Raw genomic sequence first — 26,804 nt, 5'->3', positions numbered from 1 at the left:
AAATGTCTTCAAATGTTTACTCTCATCTCCTAAAAATAGGCAAATCAAATGTTTCTTAAACTAATTCATCTTACCTTTTTGACGATAACTGAGTAGTCAACTGAACTGCTTCAAAAGCACACATAACAAGAACAAAGGGGATTAAAATCTGTAAAAGAACAATAAATGATGCCAGGAATAACTGAAGCATCTGAAACATTTTTTGAAAAAAATGCTATTTCTGCTTACAGAAATATTTTCAATTTCTCAAGTAACTTTTATATATACTAGTGAAGAGCAAACACTGAAATAAAAGCATGATACCAATGGCACATAGAACAGTGATGAAACTGACTTAAAAACCTACATTAATAAGCTATACAATGTAAAAGACAGCAAATATCAATACACATTCCAAATAAAAGCCTATTACAAATTTTGTTCCATTTAATGTATTCTAATAATTAACCACAATGTTCAAAAGATTCCAAGAGGATGTGAAAAGCACAGAATGCCCAAATCAAATAAATTATATAACCTGATAATTTGATTCACAGATCCTTTAAACCCATCTAGTTATTTAAAACTATAACATTATAAACATGATTCAGCTTCTTAATCTTTGCCTTTTAAAAAAAATACATTTATTTATGATTATAAAATTCACTCATTATAACAAATTTGAAAAAAATTCATAAAACATTTGAAATAAAGCTATAGTAAAATTTATGCTGGTTGAAAATCCATAATCCAGAGCTAATACTGTTAATATCTTGAGGTATTGCTTTCCAATTATCAATTTTGAAAAATATATATAACTTGATGTTTCAAAAAACGGGGAGATATGGAAAATAAACGATGTTCATGACAGCATAAAGTTCTTTTTCAAGTGAAGGACATATGAATAAAACAGAATTCAGCAGGGCCCTCACTTCTAGACACATCAGTCAACAAAAGTCATCAAGTGCATTACGTCATTAAAGCTTACTGCATTGTGCTGGAGATTAAGAGCCTAGCATTCTAATTTGAGCTTTGTCTTTCTTTCTCGCTTGCTTGCTTGCTTGCTTGTTTTTAATTAAAGGCCCATGGTCTTTAATAAACTGGGGAAAAAAACCATTTAAAAAATGTGAATGAAAATTAAGGAAATAGCAACATGTTTTAAAATAACTCAGTAGAGAACAGGACATGAGAAAATGAACATCTTTTTAACATTTCTTAAATTTCCATTTGTATTAGTGTAATAACAAAAAGTAGACATTAATCCTATTAAGATGACACCTTTAATCATTTTTATTTATAAATCTGAACATTAGGTAATTGGATTTTAAGCAAGTATCAGTTTACTTTATTTAAACAAATATATACTAAGTAAAAAGTTTCAGGCATTATGGTAAAGGGAACAAAACAAGCATAATGACCTTAGAGAAGAAGAACATGAATTACATTCTAATGAAGAATCTGAACCCCTGGAAAGCTGAAAATTGTCATTATCTTTGTATTGTCAGCACCTAGCTAGTATCTGGCACATTGCTAAGTATAGCAGAAAATGACACATTTGTTGAATGAATCGATCAATTCTAGGTACATGGATTATGAGAAAAGATTATGTTGGCAATCTCATGGGTAGAGAACATGGGTTCAGGGAACCTTATACTCTTTAGCGGCACTGCATTTTGATCCATAGCTTCCCACGGGCTTTAATCACATCTGATAAGATCCTCTCAAATTAACAGTTGAATCCCTACTCTTTTGAAGTCAAATGCACTTACGAGTAAAGCAAAAAGATTAACTGTGGTTTGGAGTAAGGGATAGAGGGTCTCACCTCCAGTTTAGCAGTGCCAACTCTGAAAGGATATCTACTTTCCATTGCTACTTAACTCTATCTAAATGACTTTATAATCTTAATCAATCAATAGCTTAATACAAATAACAAAATAAGAAAACTAACCTTCCACATCATCAGGGCTCCCATCATAAAAGGACTGAACACAGTCAGAAAGCAATAGACAGAGGCAAGATCAAAGCTAGGGAATTATAACAAGGAAAAATAATTTAGAATTCACTCTGTAACTTTAAAAGAATATTCTTCTAAAAAGATGTTTAAACTAATTCTCTGAAATCTACTTACTAAAACACAAGCAAACATCATATTATGAAGCCACTAAAATGAACGCAGTAGATCTGAATGTGCCAATACATACCAATCTCCAAAATATATCATTCAGTATAAAAAGCAAGGTGCAGGCTGGGTGCCGTGGCTCACACCTGTAATCCCAGCACTTTGGGAGGCCGAGGCTGGTGGATCACCTGAGGTCTGCAGTTTGAGACCAGCCTGACCAACATGGTGAAACCCCGTCTCTACTAAAAACACAAAAACTAGCCAGGCATGGTGGTGTGCACCTGTAATCCTAGCTACTTGGGAGGCTGAGGCACGAGAATCGCTTGAACCTGGGAGGCAGAGGTTGCAATGAGCCGAGATCACACCACTGCCCTCCAGCCTAGGCAACAGAGTGAGACTTTGTCTCAAAAAGGAAAAAAAAAAATTAAGGTACAGAACAAAAGGTACAGAATTCCCAGGTTGCATCATTTTTTGGTTTTATATATATATATAGATGCCACTTTCATTTAAAATTACCTGTTAATAGAAGCTATATTTCCAGTTCCAAAAAATGCTGTCACTAAGAAGAAAACCTAAAGGGAGTCAAGGAAATGGCAAAACAACTCAGATTTCATACCAATTTCCTTTTCATTTAGAAAAGATATGCTAATTTTACCTTGAGAGTAATTTGCTTTTTCACTTGTACATTGACCATGAATTGTTTTCAATGAACATTCCATTATATCTCCTTGTGAATGCATTTTAAAACAGCCAGATTGAAGAGGCAGTGTACTGAGAATAATGAGGCCTGAGAGGTCATCCTCACTCAGTCCCTAGTAACCTTAGGAAGGTTATTTTCCTCTTCCCTAACATGAGCAAGGTGGACCATATCTGTAGTGGGCTGCTAGTGATTTTTTCAAAAGAAAAACATGGATCTAGTGTATATCACAGACATTTTCAGCTGAAAGACACAGTTGTAGTCTATATATGCTTGCCGTAAACCCACCACATGTTAAGCACATGCTAGACCACTTGAAAGGCTCAGGAAGAAACAAGATACCATGTTTTAAAATAATTCAATAGAGAATGACACATGAGAAAACGCTGAACATCTTTTTGACATTTCTTAAACTTACATTTGTATTAGTAAAGCAAAAAAACATTGATAATAATCTTAGTGTCCAAGAACTTACTGCTAGCAAAGCACTTAAGATGGTGCCTAGCCCACTGAAAGGGCTTGATAAGTGTTAGCTCTTTTATTACTATAGACACCCACAAAAAATGGTGAAGCAACACCGAAGAGGAAGTATGAATCATGACAATTTTCAGTGAAAAAGAGGCATTTGAGTTGGTGAGCTGAGCCTTTAATGTATTCATGGATTCAGTGATTCAACGAATCATCTAGGCAACCAACGTTTATTGTCTAGTATATGTCAGAGACAGAGATAGGCACTAAGAATATAAACATAAATAAAATAGTCTCAAAATACTCAAATGGTGACTAAGATATGATGACAGAAATAGAGGAGAGACATTTTAAGGTAAAGAACAGTGAGAAAAAAGTGACATCGCCAAGAAAGAGTAAAAAGCCTTGATAGATAGGAGCTTAGACTTCATTGAAGGATATGGTGAAAGATGAAGCAAGAAATATAGATTGGTGGTGTATTAATAAAAAGCCTGAAGTGGGCCAGGCGTAGTGGCTCACGCCTGTAATCCCAGCACTTAGGGAGGCTGAGGCAGGCGGATCACGGGGTCAAGAGATCGAGACCATCCTGGCCAACATGGTGAAACCCCGTCTCTACTAAAAATACAAAAATTAGCTGGGCCTGGTGGTGCGTGCCTATAGTCCCAGCTACTCAGGAGGCTGAGGCAGGAGAATCACTTGAACCCGCGAGGCGGAGGTTGCAGTGAGCCGAGATTGTGCCATTGCACTCCAGCCTAGCGACAGAATAAGACTCCGTTTTTTGTTTCATTTTTTTTTTTTTTTTAAAAAGCCTGAACTTTATTGTGGATACAGTGAAGAGTAGCAAATCTTTTAGGCTAGTGTTATAATCAAGAAACACCAGTGACTGTGTGATATTCAGATAAGGGAGACAAATAATTGGAGGCAGAAAATTTAAGTTGGGAGCAATTTCAGTAGTCTATGTCAGAGATAAGGAAGTGTGAACTGATGCAGTGGGAATGAAGATCAAGAGTGAAGAGAGCCACAGGGACTTTAGAAGTGGACAAGGAGCAGTTAAATATGACAACAAGTTGGGTGTCTTGGGGACTGGGAGTACGGTGATGCCATTAAATGAAATAAGGCCTGCCAGAGACAGTGACTTTGAAGAGGAGTGGCAGTTGTTAGTCAGTTTGGGACACATATTTGGTGATGCCCAGCTGAATGTTAGACATGTGGTCCTTGAGGTCACAAAAGAGGTCAAGTTTGGAAAAACACATCTTAGAGTTGTTTGCACAGAAGTGTCTACCAAAGTTACAGGAAAATATGGCATAAAACAGGCACAATAAGAGAAGGTTAATGGTGGTGCTTGGAGAAAAAAGTATGGCTGAAGATCAGGCAAAAGAAGTAATTATAGAGAACAAGAATAGAAATGATATACAAATCTTAGAAGAAAACTTTTACTGTGTCTTGGATGTGAAGGGAAAAGAAAGAGAAAACATAGACTTGAATGTTAAAGTTTGGTCAGGGAAACTGAATAGATTTGAGTGATCAGGAAGCCTCTGCAGACCACTGACAGTACAACTTCGGCAGACACATCTGACAAATACTGATAGAGCACTATTACATGCCAGGCATTGTTAGAGGTTTGTGGATATGGCATATACACGGAGAGAAAATAATGGCAGCAACTATAAATTTTTCTTTCAAAAAATTAAACAGAAAGGACAAGATGAAATTATAATTTAGGGAAATGCAAGGTTCAGTGGGTAAAGTGCTTTATTAGTATTAGCTGATTAGAAGGAACCTGTAAAGAGAGAAAGAAAGCAAAACAGTGAAAGCAAGAGACAGAGAGGATGGAATATTTATTTTCGGTACCTGAGGTCTAGACTCTGCACCATGGTCAGCTCAAAGAAAATGCCTCCAATACTTACAAGCCATGTATCTGATAAGGGGTTAATATTCAAAACATAAGAGGAACTCCTACAGCTAGCAAAAGTAAAATAGTTACACTTAAGAGAGTAGAATGATGGTTGCCGAGGGCTGAGAGGAGTGGGGAAAGGGGAAATGTTGGTGAAAGTGTATGAAGTTTCAGTTGTGCAAGATGAATAAGGTCTGGAGATGAAATGTACAGCATGGTGACTATAGTCAGTAATATTGTATTGTATACTTGAAATGCGCTAAGAGAGCTGATCTTAAGTGTTCTCACTGCAAAAACAGAAAGAAAGAAAAAACAGTAAGTATATGAGGCAATCGATAAGATAATTGGCTTGATTGTGGTGATCATTTTACAATGTATACATATATCGAAACATCAAAATATACACCTTAAATATATATAATTTTTGTCAATTATATTCAATAAAGCTGAATAAAATAAAATAAAGGAAATACATCCCTATGATTTCTTGCAGCTAGTCAGTCAGCCTTTCCAAACTAAGACTTTCCTCTGCTATACTGTCTTTCAAACTTCTGCTACTAACAACTTTCACAACATTGCCTCTGAGGTGATCCAAAAACCTTTGTGAGACAGATGTTATGTAATGTGAGTTTAGAATAAAATGTACATAAAAAGATATGAACTCATAATTGTGGTTTCTTCCAGGATGAGAGACATTAGATTGAAGTTGGGAGTTGAAAGACTTTGGCTTTAGCTCTAATGTTTTAATTTCTTAAAAACACATTTTTTAAAAACATATGTGACAAAGTACTAATGGCTAATATCTGAATAGCAGGAATATATATATACATACATATAATTCTTTATACTTTTCTATAGTTCAAAATAATTTTTAATGTTAATTACATGAGAAAACTATAGTTCAGGGAGGTTAAAGTACTTAACACCACTATTAAGTGAGGGGCAGAAACACCTTCCATGTCTTCTTACTCCATTAAGTGAGAGTTGCAGCTCTTTAAACCAAAGTCTCCACAAAGGATACAAGGAAAAAGGCCCTACGGATGTCATCCAGATATAGCTGTCGAAACTGAGTTATATCAGTATTATAAGAGAACTGGATACTGGTGAGCTGTGAGATAATAAGGAAAATATTAATGCACAATAACAGTTGGCTTATTTCTATATTTGAAGGCAAACTTACAATGGCTAAGTTACAATGGCTAGAAACATGCCCTGTGCTGACAAAAAATTAAAAAATAAACAATAAACAATAAATCTTTCCCTAGGGTTTAATTACACCTTAATAAAATCTGCCAAAAGGTAAAATATGTTGCTAATAATATATAGTACACAGTTGTAGGGTTGCTATATGTGTAATAAAAGTGAGAATAGAGCTTTTTCTTATATAAATGCTTCATTTTAAAATCTCTATATAATTCTTCCCTTTTCAAAGACTAATTTCTCAGAGTGTCCTGATCATCTTAAATCTAGATATGGTATCATATTAAAAGGCATGGTAAAATTAAATGTGTGTTTATTTGTCCCTCTATTAATTCTATTTGCAGAGAAATTTTCCTTCTATAAAAAAGCAACATATTCCTGTCTTTGGTAGAATAGAAAGCCACTCAATCCAACAGGTGAGTGCACTCTTGCTTAATCACCCTCCACAAACAGAACACTAATGGGTGAGTTTAAAAGTAGACTTTCCCCACTCCTACCTCCCATGTAACTTTCTAGTAAGTTCTTGGGATGTTTTAATACTCTTTTCTAGAATGAGATACATTTGCTTTTAGTTAAAAACATAGAATTTAAAAAGTAACACAATAATCCTCAGCCTGATGAAATATTTAATATTAAGGCTAATCTCTGAGTATTTACATGAATCTGCTCAAAACTGCTTTTCACGTATTATTTTAATATTCAAGGACTAAAAGTTTAAAACCAGTAATTATTAAATATGCCCCAATAAAGTTTCTTTATTGAAATTAATCATTCTGAATTATCAATAACAAGCCACAAACTCAACTGGAGCCAGATAACGATGGATCAACTATGAAAGTATTTTCTGTAATATTCATTTTATCCGACCTTAGTAAAATAGCAAATATTCTATCACCAATTTCTCAGAATTACCATCAGCTCTAAATATAGACAAGAAACATCAATTTAACTCTGTAGCCCACCATGGTAAAGGTATCCTTAAAAACTGGTTGGATTTTAGCCAACTCAAAGTATTATGTGTTGCATACACAGTCTAATATTTGGACTGAGGCCACAATCATTAAGGCAGCAGAATAAGCAATTTGGATCAGGATGACCAGAAAGTGAAAAACAACAATAGAAACTTAAATGTCACCTTATAATCAAATTCATAAATTGACTTGTGACAACATAAAAATTCTTCTAAGATAAATTGATGGAAGGAAAAATTGGATGTGAAATATGAAGAAAATAAGATAAAAAGCATTCTTTTCTCTATTCCTTCACTTACATTTACTTTTTTTAAATCAATGATTCTCGAGTAGTCACTAAGAAAAGCCCAACCTATACAACAACAAAATTGTGCTTTTCTGTGATAAGTAAAAAATCTTCCTTATCTATTATTAAGTTTAACTTAATTATTAATGCCAAATAACTAAAATTTTTTAACACTGAAATTTTAAGTAGAAAGAATTTTTGAAATAACATTGCAACTTCCTTATAGGATAGAGACTAATAGTCTCAAATAAAAACAACAATGACTTTGACTAGCTACCTTTTGTTTACAGCAAACACCAGATTGTTGTAGAGTTTCTTGTTCTATGTTTATCCAGACAAACATCAAACAAGACAACACTAGTGGAAAGAGAGCTTCATACCTAACAGGTGGGGAAAGGTAGAAATGAAAAGAAAAAAACAGTAAAATAAGTAAAAATGCAAATTTACACTGAGGTCTTTCTCAAAATTAAAATAATTAGATAATACTTCTAAGTCACAATATTACAAAACTTAAGAAGAAAGTAGGAAAGTAATATTTAAATTTTAACTCCAACATCATCTTTTTTGAGTGATATGAAATCTTGAGATAATTATGTGTTTAAAATAATAGAAATATATAAAAGCCATTCATAAAGCGAATGACAGATATACATAAAAGAGAAAGAAGGCATGAAGACAAAGGTAAAAAGATAATTCTTGAGGTAAAATTATTAACATACATAGAAGAGGAAAAGGAACACTCTAAATTTTCAAAAAAATGGGCGCAACAAGAACACAAACATGAAAATTATGTTTGACCTTATTGATAACATATGGAAATGAAAACAATGGTGATGTATCATATTTGCCAATATTAAAACAACAGTGTTGGCCAGGCATGGTGGCTCATGTCTGTAATCCCAGCACTTTGGCAGGCCGGGGCAGGCAGATCACTAGGTCAGGAGTTCAAGACCAGTCTGGCCAGCATAGTGAAACCCTGTCTCTACTAAAAATACAAAAAATTAGCTGGGCGTGGTGGTGTGCGCCTGTAATCCCAGCTAACTCAGGAGGCTGAGGCAGGAGAATCACATGAACCCGGGAGGCAGAGGTTGCAGTAAGCTGAGATCACGCCACTGCACTCCCACCCAGGTGACAGTGTGAGATTCTGTCTCAAAAACAAAACAGTGTTGACAAGAACGCGATGAAAAAGGAACTCTCATATGCTCTCTATAGGAATATACACTTTCTGGAAGACTATCTGATACTATGTATTAAGAATCTCAAAAATATTCATATACTATAATGCAATAAGGCCATTTCTAAAAATTTACCCTGAGAAAATAAGCAGACACATGCTACAATTTCCATTACAAAGATATCTGTTGTAATATTGTTTACAGAAGGGGGCAACAGAAAACAACCTACATGTCCACAGGGGAGTGATTAAATGTGTGGTACACCTACAGGCTGGAGTGTAAAATGGACACAAAAACAAAGAAGAAATGCTCATGAGACAACACAGTGATAGAAGCCTTTTCTAAACAGTTTCCGCTTTGTCTGGGGTGAATGTTCCACCTTCATAATCCCTAAATGCTCTATTATAGTACTTACACCATCTTAATCACATGTTTACCTGTATGCGTCTATTATTACTTTATAAAATCTTTGAAAACCAAGTCTGTCTGTCTCATCACCACTGCTGGCCCAGCTCACAAATATTTGCTGAGTGAGTTATTTATCTAATCAGAAGTTACAAAACAAAACAAAGCCTTATTTCCTTTTTGAGTCTTTCAACTACTGAACTCTACACCATATGCCACTATTTCCTAAAGATAAGAAAGCAAAAAAACTCCAAACGCTTTAAACACTATTACAAATTATAAAATTATAACACTGAAGACTGGGCAGAAGGAAAGATTCAGGTTTCAGAAAGCATACACAAATCACTTGATACATAAGACTTAGAAGGCCCAGGGATATGAACAGATACTACACACATGAGAAAATATCATGAGTAAAACATTTACAGAAAACTGTACAAAGCAGTGCCACTTTTGACCTGTTAATATAACATTTGATATTCTTATTTAAAAATGGAAATACCAAATACTGTTACATATCTGTTACAGATATGATGAAATAGTACCCCTCATATATAGTTTGTTGTAGATACTATACATTGGCATTGTTCTTAAGACAATTACAAGTTAAAAAAAGAAAGTTCATACCCAATGGCCCACATACACTATATGAGAAGTGAACGAAGGAAATAATCCAGACTATGAAAAAGCTTATGCATAAAAACATAACTCAAAATATTATTTGTGATAATAAAAAGGTGAAACAAAATCCATATCATGAAACATTAAATATCTATTAAAATGGTGGCTAGGAAGCCTAGGAGCCACCTGGAAAATGCTTCTGAAATAATGTTAATTAGAAAAAAAGATCCAAAATAGAACATGTACTGTGATTAATTTTATGTTAAAAAGACAAATACAGGGGTAACACCAGAAAGAAATATACCGGAACATTAACAAGAGTAGAGTTAATACATGATTTTATCCCTTATCCCTACTTTTGATAATGTGATGACACTATTTTTCCAATGATTTTTTAAAAATTGAAAAACAAATATTTAGAATGCTTGTATCCCTGGCCTTTCTTTAAAGTTCAGTTCAACGTCCGTGATGGCACGAACTCAGCTTTCCTATTCAAGCTCTTTCTCTAGTCAGTCTTCATTTCATACAATTCACAACTTCATTAACTCACAGTAACTTAATTGTTTGATTTTGTAATTGCCTAACACAGTAAAATATAGTTCTTATTTTATAGCAGGTTATAACTCTATTGTACACTAGCAGTACACTAATGGTTCTCTCTGTGTGATTGCATAGTGCTCTGGACACTGGAGATATGAAAGAAAAAACAACTGTTGATTAATTGAATTAAGGTTCATACTCTGAACAAAAGGGGACCATAATTTTTGTAAAGATTTGCAGTTATATATGAAGTTATTGTTTCCTAATATTTAAAAACATAAATGTCATAGTTCTACAAATAGTAGAATTTATTTCCTTTCAAAAACTATACATTATGATCACTTTCTTTTGTAAAATGGAGATGAATAAACCAGATAAAGATAATCTTCCTATGGGACTTTATCTCTTAAGACAATCAATAGTTCGTATAAAGTCTGTATATCTGCATTAATAAACTGAAATATCAATGAAATGTCATCACAGGCTCAGGGAGAACATAATGAAAACTTACTAAATTAGGATCTGCTGGTTTGGTCTCTGTGCAAATTGAATAGGGCTGACAAGGCATTTAGCTTTGTATTATAGTTTGCTAAGCAAAGGAATAATGCAAAGAAAATTTCAGAGGGAAATGTTTAACCAACTTTAACCAAGAGAACAAACTATTTTCAAGTATTACAATAGCTCCATTTGCATAAAAATAATTAAGTGCTGATTAAAAATGAATCTTCTTTATTCAAGAAATCAAGGATGCATTGTAAGAATTTAGGATTACTATTGCTGTCTTTCTATATTATAATATAACTACATTTCTTTTAAATATTCTGTAATTCTGAATATTCACTAATTTACCTAGAGAACCCTCCAGGTCATCCAAAATGGTGAGGTTGAATCATAACAGGTGGACTGTGTTTTGCAAAACTGATTTGACACTGAGAAAATGTACTGACTGAAATGACTGAACTGTGCTATTTCAAGATATTCTTTTTAATTTCTTTTGGCAAAGCTAGATATACTTTCTGATGTTGAATAATATATCTCTTAATGAATTCATTAACAAGGTCATATAGTGCCTTATTCTGATTTTAGGTATAAATTTTCACTTTTTAGATTTTCTTAAAATAAGTTATGATTATGATTATGCTTATTGTGATAATTTGTTTTGGCATCTCCTATGACTATTAAATTGATGATTTAAAATACTTATCCCCTATGTAAGCTACATGATTAACTCATGCTACATTATGAAATAGCTTTTTCATTCAAAATTAAACTTCAATTATCCTTGCTTCTTTCTCTCCTTTTCTAATCCAGCAAATCAGATCTATTTTTATATTTGTTTACATTTTTTAATCAACTACACATCCCTTTAAATCTGTTTATTGCTTTAGAATTTGAAAGTTCAAAAAAGAGAAAGGCCTATTGATTAAGAGACTGTACAGAAGTTAGTACACATTTCTGGATGCTTTCAAACATTTATTTCCTTAAGTCAACCTCCGGGTGTGATCTCTTAATAAAACTCACGAGTCTCCCTGAAATGGTAGGTTAGAATAGAAATTATTTTAACTTCTGCTTCCTTATATAGATTAAAAACTTGTGCATAGTCGAATTCATTTTTACTCTCATAGATTCTAATTTAACAACTTTAGCCAGAAATTTCACTAATAAAGGGGGAAAACTGTGAAAGATTTTAAGCTTTCATGATGTTCATCACTCTTGAATAACAGATGCTCATAAATTTCCAGTTTTATTTTAAAGTTCTATTTCAAAGGTCTATATCTCAAAGGAAGCCTATCTTAAAATCTTATTAGGTAACTGGGAAAAATTTCCATGACATTCATATCACATCTTCAGAGCTGTGGCCCACATCTGGTTAGGCAGGGGGAAGGGAAACAAAAGGAGATAGACAGCTTTGGTGAAAAAAAGGTTTAGGGCTCCACTGGATCATCTCTTATATGAGACTACAAGAACTCCTGGGGTCTAGGTCACTTAGGGTGTTAAAGTCTACTGTGGGAAGACTTTGAGAACATCTCTCTAATTTTGAACTATGACAACTAAGTTTCCAAAAGGGAGAACCTGAGCCTTAGACCCCAAATGGCTTTACAAAATTATTTGAACTGTGAATAATCTCATAGCATAATGGTGAATCCCTAGGTTTAGTCTAACTTCAATCAAGATTCTGTATTTGGGCCAAAGTTCAAACTGTTTATGAGTGGTGTTTATTCACTGTTTGTTCTAGTCATTGTTTGTTATAATGTGCACATTTCTTACCCTCATAAAGATTTAAGTAAGGACAAAATTCAAAAGCAAGAAAAGAATTCTTCAAAGTTAACGGACAGAGTGTATCCCTGTCTTCACTGAGTTCTAGAAAATGCTTTGGGATTCACCCCAAGTCAAGCTGCTGATTTTTTGTTTTGTTTTGTTTTGGTAAGAAAATTTCAATCTTAAATAAAAATATTTAAAAGTTTTGAGAAAATATTCTGAAGGTTCTCTGAATCAAATGAATATTTGAACTGTGAGATGTGTAAGATTAAAAAAATACTATATTGAAAGAACAATGGACAAATCAAAGCATAATTTAAAATGAATACAAGGAATGCAATAAAAATAAAAATCAATGAGACAAAATTCTTCCATAATCAATCAGAATTTTTTAACATTATAGTTAAATGATATTTTAGCAACTTCAGAAAAGAGAAAGACAAAGACAGCAAGGAATACCATGAAATGGATTTAAAAAAAAGAAAACAGAAGATTACAGATCAAGTCAGATACAGTTCTCACAGAGAAGAAAATATTTATAACGTATCCCTCAACATTTAGAAAATATTTTTCATTTCCAGAAGTTAAATACTAATAGAGAAAATATCAATATATCATTTAAAACTTGCTGCTATAAAATTAAATTGTTAAAAAGTTTATACCCTGTGCTTAGAAGTAGGTAGGTTGACATCAATGAAAGAAGTATGCTGAACAATCGCTGAAAGAGAACTGGAGAACTCAGTAGTGGCACAACCAAGGAAGAGGCTGCAATGAAACAGAACAGGTCATCTGTCAGTACAAGAGACACAAAAAAAATGTTAGCGTAGGGCCGGGCATGATGGCTCACACCTGTAATCTCAGCACTTTGGGAGGCCAAGGTGGGCAGATCACCTGAGGTCAGGAGTTCGAGACCAGCCTTGCCAACATGATAAAACCCCGTCTCTACTAAAAATACAAAAATTAGCTGGGTGTGGTGGCGGGCGCCTGTAATCCCAGCTACTCAGGAGGCTGAGGTAGGAGAATCGCTTGAACCCGGGAGGCAGAGGTTGCAGTGAGCCGAGATTGCACCACTGCACTCCAGCCTAGGTGATAAGAGTGAAACTCCATCTTAAAAAAAAAAAAAAAAGTTTCTGTAGAAGCCCTGAATAATCTAGTATCATTTATGGCATTTATTGTTTTGTGACCTTGAACATGAGGCTACATTTCCCCAGTCACAGTCAAGCCTCACATTTTTAATTAACATTACATTTCATTGTTTTAACTACGCTCATATTTTCTCAATTTATATACAGCCCAGATAACTGTAATAATATTAACTCAAAAATGAATTATTTTCTAACGAAATAAAAGTATTACTCAAGATTTAGCACTCTTTGCTTAATTAGGCATTTATATCTTAGTTCAAAGACAACTTACTCCTCAGAAACTGATTTTTTCCTAACCCATTCCTTCTCCAAGTTTTCCCACTGTAAAGTATGCACTGACAGTTGCAGTATGCCCCTTGGAAAAGAGAAACACGAATGACTTCACCATGCATGAGAGTTGTATCGACTCTCCCCCGGGATAATAAAAGCAACTACCCAAGTGGAGGAAGGGCAGATGAAGTGGGTGGGGTGGCAAAACATAAACTCCTCCCTCTCTATTCTGGGGAGGAAATTTGCATAACTTCCTAATACCCCTAGTGCTCTAGAGTTTGAAGATAGACAAGTTGGGATGAAATCCCGGCTGAATCACTTACTAACTGTTTAAACTATAGGGCAAGTTCATTAACTGATCCAAGCAGAAATTTACCCACCTGTCAAATAGAGATAACATTAAAAAGTTGTGAAGATTAAATACAATTTCACCTGTATAATGTTCCCTGAGCATAGTGCCTAGCACATAGTGCTTAGTAACTGTTAGCTGTGGTTATTATTATTAGTCAACATCTTCTAAATTAAGTTACATGTAATGTCAATTTCATCTAAAGTCAAGTCACTGCAAGATTTAAGACTATGAAGTTATATTTTTTAATACCCTTAGATGAGTAGCTTCTGACTTTTTTTCCAGATGTGTAGTTCCAATCATAATAAACTGATACATATTTTAACTGGAAGGAATAACATTTCAATGTGTCTGATTTTAAAAGTCAGTTAATCTGTTGGACATATGGTGGTTGTTAAGAAATAAAAAAAATAAAAAGCAAATAATAAAAGTCAGTTCAAACGAGACCTGTTCTGTAAAACTGTACACATTTTCTGTCCTTGTTTTACTTTTGTCTAAATGATTAATATGGTAATAAAGGGGAAATAAGAGTCTCTATTCTAAATGACATAAGTAGAACCAATTTCAAAATATACCATCCATTTGGAGATCATAGCATATTAAGCAAAAATGCTCATTAAAGCTAGACTATGGTGTATCTGTGCCTAAAAGAGATTTTTGGAGATACTGATGACTTACCTATGAGTTAACTATTTCATGACTTACATCATTTTGTAGGTATCCTCTAGAACCTAGCTCTACCAATCCCAAGGAGGAAAGATCTTGTTTAAAATACATGCCCAGAGAAACTTTCATGTTTGGCGAACAATAGCAGTAAACTGATTCTGAATCTCCTCCTCACCATTCCAAAACAATAATCAAATCAATAAGGACAATAAATAAAATCATATAGGATACTCCAAATAGAGAAAGAAGCATATAAAACACTGCATAATGTATAAGTGTGCTCTACTACAACATAAGATTTGACAGAATTTTCTTGACAGAATCTTCAATTTGTTGTAGTAGAGCACACTTACACATTATGCAGTGTTTTATATGCTTCTTGAGAACAAGCCTACGAGTCATGTTAGTAAACATGAATGAGCTCAACTCACCTTTTTATTTAAAAGAAAAAAAATTGTCAAATTGGCATATAAAGCAAAACCTAACTCTACGCAGAATACAGGAACTAAACTTAAAACACAGTGATTCAAAAAGGCTAAAAATAAAGGCAAATGGAAACAGCACAAAATCTAGAGTTGCAATCCTGATACCAAAGTATACTTTAGACCAAAAACAATCAATAAGGCAAAGGAGAACACTTTGTGATGTTAAAAGTGACATTCCACAATGATAATGTAATAGTTATGAATATTTTGCTTCAAGCAACATATATAAAACAAAAATTATGACATCCTTCACAGAAATAGAAAAAAAAATCCTAAAATTCATATGGACCCACAAAAGACTCCGAATAGCCAAAGCAATCCTAAGCTTTTAAAAAAAGAACAAAGCTGGAGGCATCATGAAGTCAGGCTGAAGGCATGATTTCAAAGTATACTATAAAGCTATAGTAACCCAAACAGCATGGTACTGGCATAGAAACAGACACTTAGATGAATGGAATAGAATAGAGAACCCAGAAATAAATCCACATATTTATAGCCAACTCATTTAGACAAAGGCACCAAGAACATACATTGAAGAAAGGACCGTCTCTCCAATAAATGGTGCTAGGAAAATAGAATATCCATATTCAAAACAATAAAACAAGACCCTTATCTCTTACCACATAAAAAAGAAATCAACTCAAAATGGATTAAAGGCTTAAATGTAAGACCTGAAACCATAAATTACTAGAAGAAAACATTTGGAAAGCACTTCAGGACAGTAGTCTGACAAAGATATTTTGGGTAAGACCTCAAAAGCACAGGCAACAAAAGCAAAAGTAGACAAAGGGGATTATATCAAGCTAAAAAGCTTCTGCATAGCAAAGGAAACCATCAACGGAGTGAAGAGACAACCTACAGAATGGGAGAAAATATTTGCAAACTACCCATCTGACAAGGAATTAATAACCAAAATATATAAAAAGTACAAACAATTCAACAGCAAAAAAACCTATTAATCCAACTAAAAAATGGGCAAATGATCTGAAGAGACATTTCTCAAAAGAAGACATACAAATGGCCAACAGGTATATGAAAAAATATTCACTATTACTAATCTTCAAAGAAATGCAAATCAAAACCACAATGAGATATCATCTCACCCCAGTTAGAATTGCTATTATCAAAAAGATAAAAAATAGCAGATGCTGGCAATGATGTGGAGAAGGGGGAACCTTTGTACATTGTTTGTGGGAATGTAAGTTAGTACAACCATTCATGAGGGTTGGGCCCGCATGACCCAAACAACAAAAATCATCAAAAGATGTAAAAGTTAAAGCATATGTCAAATTATTCACAGGCATTACAAAGTGTTTTTTCGGAACAAAAATCTTGGGCTCAAAACTTGCTCTTGTCTTCCAACTGGAAGGGAAAACCTAAGTCCTTAAATTACATGTTTGCTTCACACATATATTCCAACATTCCTAATTAAGAGGACTACATAGAAAAATATGCTTTCAAATGTCTAACTAGCTTTAAAAAATATGTAAGGTATAATAGTCGATGTTATTTTCAGGAAGGGAAACAGATAAAATTTAAACATTTCCCAGTCCCTGTGTAAGAACAGAGAATTTATGAATTGGCATGAAAATGAAGCCTAAGATCCTCTTCACCCTTTTCTCTTTTGGAATCACTTAGTCGAATCTTATGAGATGTTAATAAATACATAGCTTTATTATCAGGTCATAAATATTCTATCAAATTATCTTATTAACACATGCACGAACACAAGAATTCTCTTTGTTAAATTCCAGCAACAGATAGAAATAATAGCTAGTTATTATTATTTTCCTGCGACAAAATTATTTCTTTCAATAACAATGATACAGACATAAACAGATCATTTTAAAATAACTAAGTTGATGTCAAATTACGTCACTTGGTTTGAGCGGCCTCTTACCTAATGTTGCCCAGCTAATAATTTGATTCATAAGAGGCAGTCCTTGCTTCCTGAGTAGACTACTCTGGGTGCTATACACAACATACATGGAGAGCACTGTGCTCAGCACCTAAAGACAAAGACGAAATAGGTTAAAAAAAGAGAAGGTAGTAAAAGACTACAACTAGCAAGAATGTAAGACATTCTTATTTCTGAGATATTAAAATGTGGAAAAAATGTGTATCTTGGAATCAATGAAATACAGTGGACAGTACAGGAACTGATGCAAGTTGATAAACCTAATGCAAAAACGAATTTTGTAACAGAGTTACCTAATACTCAGGGGTTTGTCTAACAAAGCACATAAGAATGTTAGCATGATATTCTTGGCTACCCTAGAGAGAGATTCAGAAACATTCACTTCTGTCAAAGTACTTATTATTCTGGATACATTCTGTCAAAGCTACTATGGCTTAAGTGTAAAGCCAGTCAGAGTACCATTTAAAAAGAAACATATGTTCCAATGGCTTGACAGGATTTTTGACAAAAAAATTCTTCTCTTTTTATAAGTTCCCTGTTGCTCTCCAAAAATGAATTTAACTTGTGATGTAATCTTTCAAATGTTGTATATTTTTATTTCAGAGTGTTCTTGGAAATACCATCTACTATCCCAGCTCTATTCTTGAGGAAATTTTTTGAGAAGACTCATAAGAGTTTTGCTTTTTGTCTGTGGTCTAGACGTGGTTATTTATTTATTCAGTTAAAAAGAAAAACAGATGTTTTCCATCGTTATCTATGGAAAAAGTTGTCATTTTATAGACTATCACATGATATGATCTCTGTCACAACCCTATCAGATATTACCTCTACAGATTAAAAACATACTGAAGTGGCTGGGTGTGGTGGCTCACGCCTGTAATCCCAGGACTTTGGGAGGCCGGGGCGGGTGGATCACCTGAGGTCAGGAGTTAAAAACCAGCCTGGCCAACATGGTGAAACCTGACTCTACTAAATATACAACATTAGCCAGGCGCAGTGGCTCTCGCCTGTAATCCCAGCTACTCAGGAAGCTGAGGCAGGAGAATTGCTTGAACCTGGAAGGCAGGGGTTGCATTGAGCTGAGATTGCGCCACTGCACTCCAGCCTGGGTGACAAGAGTGAGACTTCATCTCAAAAACACACACACAAAAAAGAAAAAAACCACACAAACTGAAATCAAATTACTAAAAAGTACCCATCTAGTATGCAGCGTAACTGGGAACTGACTCAGTTTTGAAACATCAAGTTCAAAGTTATTTTCACCACACCAAAGCCACCAACCATGCTGAAGTTCATTTTCACTTGGGACATTAACTGAAGTCTTAAACTGGCTACTCTTAATATAAACATACCCCACGCTGCTTTCACTTCAAAGAAGTGACCTTCCCTGACCCAAATGAGGACAATGTAGAATCTCAGTCCAGAGGAAGCCCTTTTCAGTTCAACTTTTTGGTCAATACAGTTTCCATAACCTCTGCTCTTCAGGCATCACTGGGCTGCCTCTTATGGACCTTTTGCTATTTCATACTTCTTAAAGAACATATTTCCATGTAGCATCTTAAATGAAAGCTTTCTTCTCAGCTGGCAGATACTAAGTGGCATAAAGGTAATGGCATTTTATGAACATAATTAAATATAACCATTAGATACATTTTGGTATATCATTGGTATAACATAGTATTGAAAATCTGTAACTGACCTGTAATAGATGTACCAATAGCTCTTCCTTTATAAAGCTATCTTTTCTTTTCATGAGAGATGTTACAACACACAGGGATAGCAGAAGAACCAGCAAGCCTGCACCCATCCTGTTTTGAAATACAATTAACAATTTTAAATTTTCTTCAGATATTTACGAACACATATCAGATGGAAATATGAAACATCTTACTCTAATACAGAACCTCTCAGTCATTTGGCTTCATCAAGAGGAAGTAGCAAAATGGGTACATTTTCAGATTTTTAAGGAAACTTTTAAGTTTTAAGATTTTAAGAAAACTTTTAATCTTAGGATAAAGATACTGCTGGATGGGGTTATTTGTAACCTCTCCCCACAAGTTTCTAAATATCTCTACCTTGCTTCTATAATTTAATTTTAAAAAATTTTAGGCATATCAAATACTATAATATTTAGCCTGAATTGGGCAAATTTACAAAAATTTACAATATAAAAGATAGCTAAACAAGTATATTATCAGTATCTATAACATGTATTTTGTGATTATGAAACTTACTCATGCAAAAAGTATCTACATATATAACCCACATTATTTCCAGCAGGAAAAACAGCTCCCTTCTGTGACAGACCTTGGTATTTTCCTCAGCTGCTCCTGGCTGAGGGAAGGGGTAGGCAGTGGTCACATGGGTGGCATGCAGGTGAGGCATTTGTACACTAATGAAACAACAGTAAGGAAACACACCAGGTATACTATGTTTCCTAAAGTCAAAGGTGACTGATACCAAGGAAATGGTGCCCTATTGTTGAGCTCTTTCTCACCTCCTTAACATCTGAGTAACATAGCATAGCCAGAATTATGCTGAGGATGAAATCCAGAACACAAATAGAACTAAGAGAAAAGGAATTGGTTGAAGAGAAAAAAGAAAGAACAAAAAGCAGAGCTGGACACCTAAGAAGAATGCAAAGCAGGAACCCCCAGAAAAATGCTTGATGGTTGGTTGTGATGCTTCAAATACACTCTTTGAGAATCCTAAGGAGAAAGGTAATCATATATTCAACATGGATTATCATTAAAATTTAGGAAAAAATAGTCACATATGATCAAGATTCTTTGCTTTTTTTCTCTTTCTTAATTTTTAAAATAATTTGGTATTTAAACTTATTGGCAAATATGTTTTTACTTTAGAACACTGGAGTAACAGATATTACAACTATGTTGTACACGTTTGCTTTTTCCTTTAATTGTATCCTTACATGTTTCACAAAATCACGACTTTGTAATTTTCTGAAGGGAGATGCTGTGACAGATGAAAAGGAGAGTAGAAATTTTCCCATGAACCAGGAATCAAAATAAATAAGTTGCAAATATAGCTAGTAGGATAAACTTAAAATCACTGAGCAATTTAAATTTAGAGGGAAACAATATAATGTTCTAAAATATAAATTAGACTTCTCATATTTTAACAAGTTTATTTGCTTCCCACATTCATCTTTAATAGAATACGCAAGTGGCAAATTTATACAATTTCCTTCCCTTTTAGCATATGATAAATTCTGCTCAACTATGTCAATACTGCTTGAGCAGGACTGATAGGCAGAGACTGACAAAGGGAAGGAAAGGGGCTTTACAGAACAATACAAGAGCTTACAGAGCTATCTGAAGCAAGAAATAAATGAAAATACTGGCATCCATTTTCTCATATACTACTTATAGGTTACGACAGTTGCAAAATGTTTTGACCTAGTAACACTCTAAGAAAGTATGGCTTAGATAGTATGGTGTTAGAATTCAATACAATTATTTTGAGCTCTGCTAATAAAGTGACTTCCTGGGATATTTCCTGATCTATTCCATATTGGTATTCTCATACAAATAGGAGAAAATGTATAGAATCTCATATATCAGCACATATTTTTACAAAATAGTATTTAGTTAATCTTCCTTGATTTAAAAATATATACCATTATCCATTACAGACTTGGTTAAAATGTTTTAAAAAATGCTTATAGCATTCTGAAGAAAGTATCAAAGATGATTTATTTAATTTCTAATTTCCATGATTAGACAATAAGAGAGGAAATGTTAAATGAAATAATGATCATACACACACTCAAACAGCCCATAATTTACTTGACAATAAAGTGCAGTTAAAAGCAAAGGTAACCAGTTATTTTATACACTTATTTAGGTCTATTGAAGAGAAATAAATACAGCAGCATAGTAGGGAATTTAGGTAAGATATGCAGAAGAATTTTCAAACAATTTGAGTGGTTAAACATGGGAAACCAGGCAAGGTAAATAGTTTCCTCCCACGGAGATCTTTACATTCAATTTAGAATAGCAGAAAATTTAATTTTTACATGACATTTTAGTGTGGACATGATTAAAGCAAAGAGGGCTAACACAGTAGCTTTGAGACCTTTTTGTTTCGGCAACAGAATATTTTTTCACATGAAACTAAAACTTTTACTGATTCCTCCAAGTATAAAAGAAAGAAAACTTTCTAGACTTAAACAAAAAACAATGGGCGGGATTTTAAGTTATCAGTGGCACAATTTCATTATGAAAGCCCGAAAGCATCTACTAGGAGATTTAATGACTCTTAGAATCTAGGCCAAAATCATGACTAATGGTTTGATATTGGTATTTTAAATTCCCGTTAGTTCACATGATTTTAAATTCTTGGCCAAGATTAGGTTCAAATTTTACAGTGTTAATTGAGGAAAAAAAACTGTATTGAAAATAGAATAAAATACAATATTATTCATACACTAGAGAGATGTCTGGCTTTCGACCTACAACCGGCATCAGTGGGAACACTGCCAGGAGCAAAGAGAAGAAAGTCCAACTCAGTGAGGTCATCTAAAATCAAGAAAAAAGTTATCTTTAGACAAATACAGTATAGAAAACTATCATTAGTGTTTCACAGGCTATATGACTGTGAAGGTAAAAGGAAAACGCAAAGCCTTACAGCTGTTTATTATTTTATTTTTCAAATACTTTCTAGCAGAATCAACACCTAACTACTTTAAAAAGTAATAGTTACTATTTGTGAAGGACCTGTTGCATAGCAGGTATAGTATTAGGTATAATATGAGCATTTTCTCATTTAATTCTCACAATAACCTCAAGAGGCAGGTATTATCATTCCCAATACATCAGATGACGAAACAGAGCTCAGAGAAGTTAAAATATAAGTAGTACCAGGTCCATGATAAGTAAATAAAATAACCAGTATTTAAACCTGCATAAAGTGCTTCATTCAATTTAGGTTATATATATGTAACCTAATACATATATTATTGAAGATATATATTCATATATTGATGAAGACATCTATGAAAAAGGTGGCCTACAATAATCACCAAACAATTGAGCCCAGAAGGAAAATAAGTAAAACTACTTTTGTAATTAGATTAAGATCCCTCACAAATTAAAAGATCGATAATCCCATTCATTGAAGATTTTTTTATAAATTCTCAGAGTAGAAAGAAGATATCTTCCTGCTACTTCTATCAAAAAGTATCAAAGTGGAAATATAAGAGCATTCTTTGTAGAAGCAAATTGTAATTCCCTATGTAGTTGAAGGAAGAAAATCAAGACTGACTATATTTTTAATAATCTATAATAAATACATACTTATCCAGAAAAAAAAAAAAGACTGAGTGGCTCAGGGTAAGGAGGGAGGTGTCTCCTGTGACTCACAGAGTGCAGACCCCTAAGCCACTGGGCTGTGCTGCTCTGGGCGACTCCTCACCTGGTCCATTATCAAGATATTCGAAGCTAAACAAATCCAGGAAATGCTTCAGAGATGGACATATCAGTACAACTTATATAGCATTTCAACTACCACATAACTAGCCCATTTTGATGTGAAAGTCTAAGTGAATTACTGAAACCTTAAAGGTAATGTCAGTCCCCCTATCAATATGACTAGGCTCTTTTATGTAAGAACACATTCTACCCTTTTCTTTAAAAATAAACAGTTCCTTGAGTTACACATGTGTCAAAACAAAGTAGTTACTAATCTGTCCTATGTCAAAATTAGTACTCATACCTTTGCTCGAGTCCACAGCCGAGTGAGAAATGGCCAAGCCGCAAAGGCAGTAAGTCCAGCGGTAAGCATATAGCGGTAGAAAAAACTGAGAACCTAGTAATGCATTCCAAAGAAGGAATGAAAAATAAGGTCATTTAATACTAGTTACAAATATATAAAAGAAATGTGCGAATGTTGTAATCTGGTAAGATACTTACTAATACTTCAATTCCCAGGGTAAAGACTAACAGGTACCCAACAAAATGGCTCAGAGGATAGGTCAACACTGATGCGACGAGGTCCTGAATAACTTGAAATCTGTTTCAAATAAAAAGACTGATTGAATTTTAAAGTTAGGTCATACATAGTATAAAAATACAAACTTTGCACAAAGCTAAAAAACTACAGAATTTTCCATTTATAGATTATTCAAAAACTAAAATAAACTCTAACGGATTTGTTTCAAGGGCTTCACTTACCTAATTTTTTTTTAATCTAGAAGTATTTTAGGGAAAATGTAATTTCTGAATTAATTTGAAAATGATTGGCCAGGTGCAGTGGCTCAGGCCTGTAATCCCAGCACTTTGTGAGGCTGAAGAGGGCAGATCACCTGAGGTCAGGAGTTTGAGACCAGCCTGGCCAACATGGTGAAACCCCATCTCTACTAAAAATACAAAATTAGCCAGGCGAGATGGCACATGCCTGTAATCCCAGCTACTCAGGAGGCTGAGACAGGAGAATTGCTTGAACCTGGGAGGTGGAGGTTGCAGTCAGCTGAGATCGTGCCATTGCACTACAGCCTGGGCAACAACAGTGAAACTCTGCCTCAAAAAAAAAAAAGAAAATGATCACATTTATAAGCATTAATGACAATAAATGAATCTTGTTTGATCTTAGTTTAAACATGGATTCATACAATTACAGATATATCAATATAAAACACAATGAATCCAAATGCATATGAACTGAAAAAAATTTTAAAATTCACCCAAGTAATCCTATATTTAAATCTTAATGAAATAAAGGTAGGGTTTCCTAATCTAGTTAGGGAAAAAATTACATTTTCTAACTGAGCTAAATAACCTTTTCCAAACCCAATTTAAGATGTCACTAATTGTACACTAATTGTAATTAAGTGAACTCATAACCATCAAAAATGTATTACATACTTGAGTACTTTTTACATTTCACCACTAGGAAAAAAAAGTTAACATTTGTAGTGCATTATTAAGTAGATAATTTTAGAAGGTCAGTATCATTTGGTTTATGATCTTTCTCTGATTGAAAGCAACGGCTGCAGAATTTCATCAAAACGATGAAGGTGCCATGTAGGAACGAAAAGCTAACACCAGTCAAAAGGGGAATGTTTCTTTTATTCTTAACAATGAATAAGCACAGAGGATCAACAGATAATTTTGTAAAATCATTTAGAAGATTGTGAATTTTTATGTCTTTTTCCCATATAATCTATCAAAAAGATAAAGATAGGACACAACATACTTTCAAAATCATGTTTTCCCTTAAAATTTAAATATATATGTTTTCTTCATAATTAGGACATTTAATAATTCAGGAGGGGTTCTGTACTAGACACGATTTTCTGCAAAGACAAAACCTTTTGTTCTAAAAGTTTAAAAACCAGACTACATGACATTTTAAAAAATCTGAGTTAAATATGCATATGCAACAACCCTATTTCTTTCAAATGGAGAGGTAACAATATGTTATTTGATCAGTGTCTTTTTGCCTTATAGTTAATATTTTAAGCATTTTAATATTAATATTAATTTTTGATATTTTTAAGTTAACTTTTCTTTTTGAGACAGAGTCTCACTCTGTTGCTCAGGCTGGAGTGCCGTGGTGCAGTCTTGGCTCACTGCAACCTCCACCTCCTGGATTCAAGCAATTCTCATGCCTCAGCCTCCTGAGTAGATGGAATTACAGGTGCATACCACCATGCCCAGCTAATTTTTGTATTTTTAGTAGAAACATTTTGCCATGTTGGTCAGGCTGGTCTCAAACTCCTGACCTCAAGTGATCTGCCTGCCTCGGCCTCCCAAAGTGCTGGGATTACAGGCGTGAGCCCTCGTGACCAGCCAACTCTGAAATATTTTTAATACATCATGTTTTAAAGGAAGGAAGAAGCAGTCAAAGCTAAAGTTAAGAAAAATTAGAATAAAAGTATGCATAGTGTCATGATGCACGTGTTAAGCCAACCTTGGGGATACCCTTATTATAATAGGCTCTCATTCTTTCATTGACTTTAGGGGTCTGGTTTGCTCAGAAAATACTTTGATATCCATGACTAAGTTTAAATTATAGATTACTGGTGTAAAAACAGAAACCAGTAAGATCTGCAACATGACTCCGGCTGCCAGTGAGCATGAACTAGTACTCCCTTCTAGTGGTTTTATTAAAAGTGTCTGAAACTCGCCAAAGAGCCTTACTACTAATGTTTTCTACAATGTTAACAATACACTCTATTTGAAGTACAACCCGTGAGGAAATACTTATAGGTAGAACCACAGCACATGTGAAAAATATAGACTAATCTCTGTGTGTAAATATAACCATATTAGATTTAACTACAAAGTTTAATTTATCTAGATCTACATTATCGCTAGGAAAGGAGGAGTCAAAATGTATGGAAATAAAACATGCAAATATCTTTGTCAAATATGAAGATATACTGGAATCTGAAATGATGACACAAGTTCAAAATGCAAGTTAGTCTAGGCATAGTATGATCAATATTAATCGTTACTTTTATTCCATTTTTTTTTTTGCTTTTGTGATCACACTATTTTTTATTTTATTTTATTTTATTATTATTATACTTTAAGTTTTAGGGTACATGTGCACAATGTGCAGGTTTGTTACATATGTATACATGTGCCATGTTGGTGTGCTGCACCCATTAACTCGTCATTTAGCATTAGGTATATCTCCTAATGCTGTCCCTCCCCCTTCCCCCCACCCCACAACTGTCCCCGGAGTGTGATGTTCCCCTTCCTGTGTCCATGTGTTCTCATTGTTCAACTCCCACCTATGAGTGAGAATATGCGGTGTTTGGGTTTTTGTCCTTGCGATAGTTTACTGAGAATGATGGTTTCCAGTTTCATCCATGTCCCTACAGAGGACATGAACTCATCATTTTTTATGGCTGCATAGTATTCCATGGTGTATATGTGCCACATTTTCTTAATCCAGTCTATCGTTGTTGGACATTTGGGTTGGTTCCAACTCTTTGCTATTGTGAATAGTGCCACAATAAACATACGTGTGCATGTGTCTTTATAGCAGCATGATTTATAGTCCTTTGCGTATATACCCAGTAATGGGATGGCTGGGTCAAATGGTATTTCTAGTTCTAGATCCCTGAGGAATCGCCACACTGACTTCCACAATGGTTGAACTAGTTTACAGTCCCACCAACAGTGTAAAAGTGTTCTTATTTCTCCACATCCTCTCCAGCACCTGTTGTTTCCTGACTTTTTAATGATGGCCATTCTAACTGGTGTGAGATGGTATCTCACTGTGGTTTTGATTTGCATTTCTCTGATGGCCAGTGATGATGAGCATTTTTGCATGTGTTTTTTGGCTGCATAAATGTCTTCTTTTGAGAAGTGTCTGTTCATGTCC

At 34.1% G+C, this 26,804-nt stretch overlaps 1 protein-coding gene across 1 annotated transcript in view; it reads right to left on the bottom strand.

The window, feature by feature from the left end:
* PIGN (phosphatidylinositol glycan anchor biosynthesis class N) overlaps nt 1–26,804 on the bottom strand; it is a 141,407-nt gene that overhangs the window by 33,017 nt on the left and 81,586 nt on the right. Inside the window, exons 17-27 of the mRNA XM_030810307.1 lie at nt 23,381–23,480; nt 23,184–23,276; nt 21,897–21,988; nt 19,147–19,255; nt 17,430–17,538; nt 13,277–13,379; nt 7,892–7,994; nt 6,179–6,265; nt 2,615–2,670; nt 1,928–2,003; nt 75–148 (exon numbers count right to left, since the gene is read on the bottom strand). Coding sequence (XP_030666167.1) covers nt 75–148; nt 1,928–2,003; nt 2,615–2,670; nt 6,179–6,265; nt 7,892–7,994; nt 13,277–13,379; nt 17,430–17,538; nt 19,147–19,255; nt 21,897–21,988; nt 23,184–23,276; nt 23,381–23,480 — 1,002 coding nt within the window. The remainder of the gene's footprint in view (nt 1–74; nt 149–1,927; nt 2,004–2,614; nt 2,671–6,178; nt 6,266–7,891; nt 7,995–13,276; nt 13,380–17,429; nt 17,539–19,146; nt 19,256–21,896; nt 21,989–23,183; nt 23,277–23,380; nt 23,481–26,804) is intronic.

Source organism: Nomascus leucogenys, chromosome 4 (assembly GCF_006542625.1).
Source record: "Nomascus leucogenys isolate Asia chromosome 4, Asia_NLE_v1, whole genome shotgun sequence".
NCBI lineage: Eukaryota > Metazoa > Chordata > Mammalia > Primates > Hylobatidae > Nomascus > Nomascus leucogenys.
This window is presented reverse-complemented; position numbering and strand designations above follow the sequence as displayed.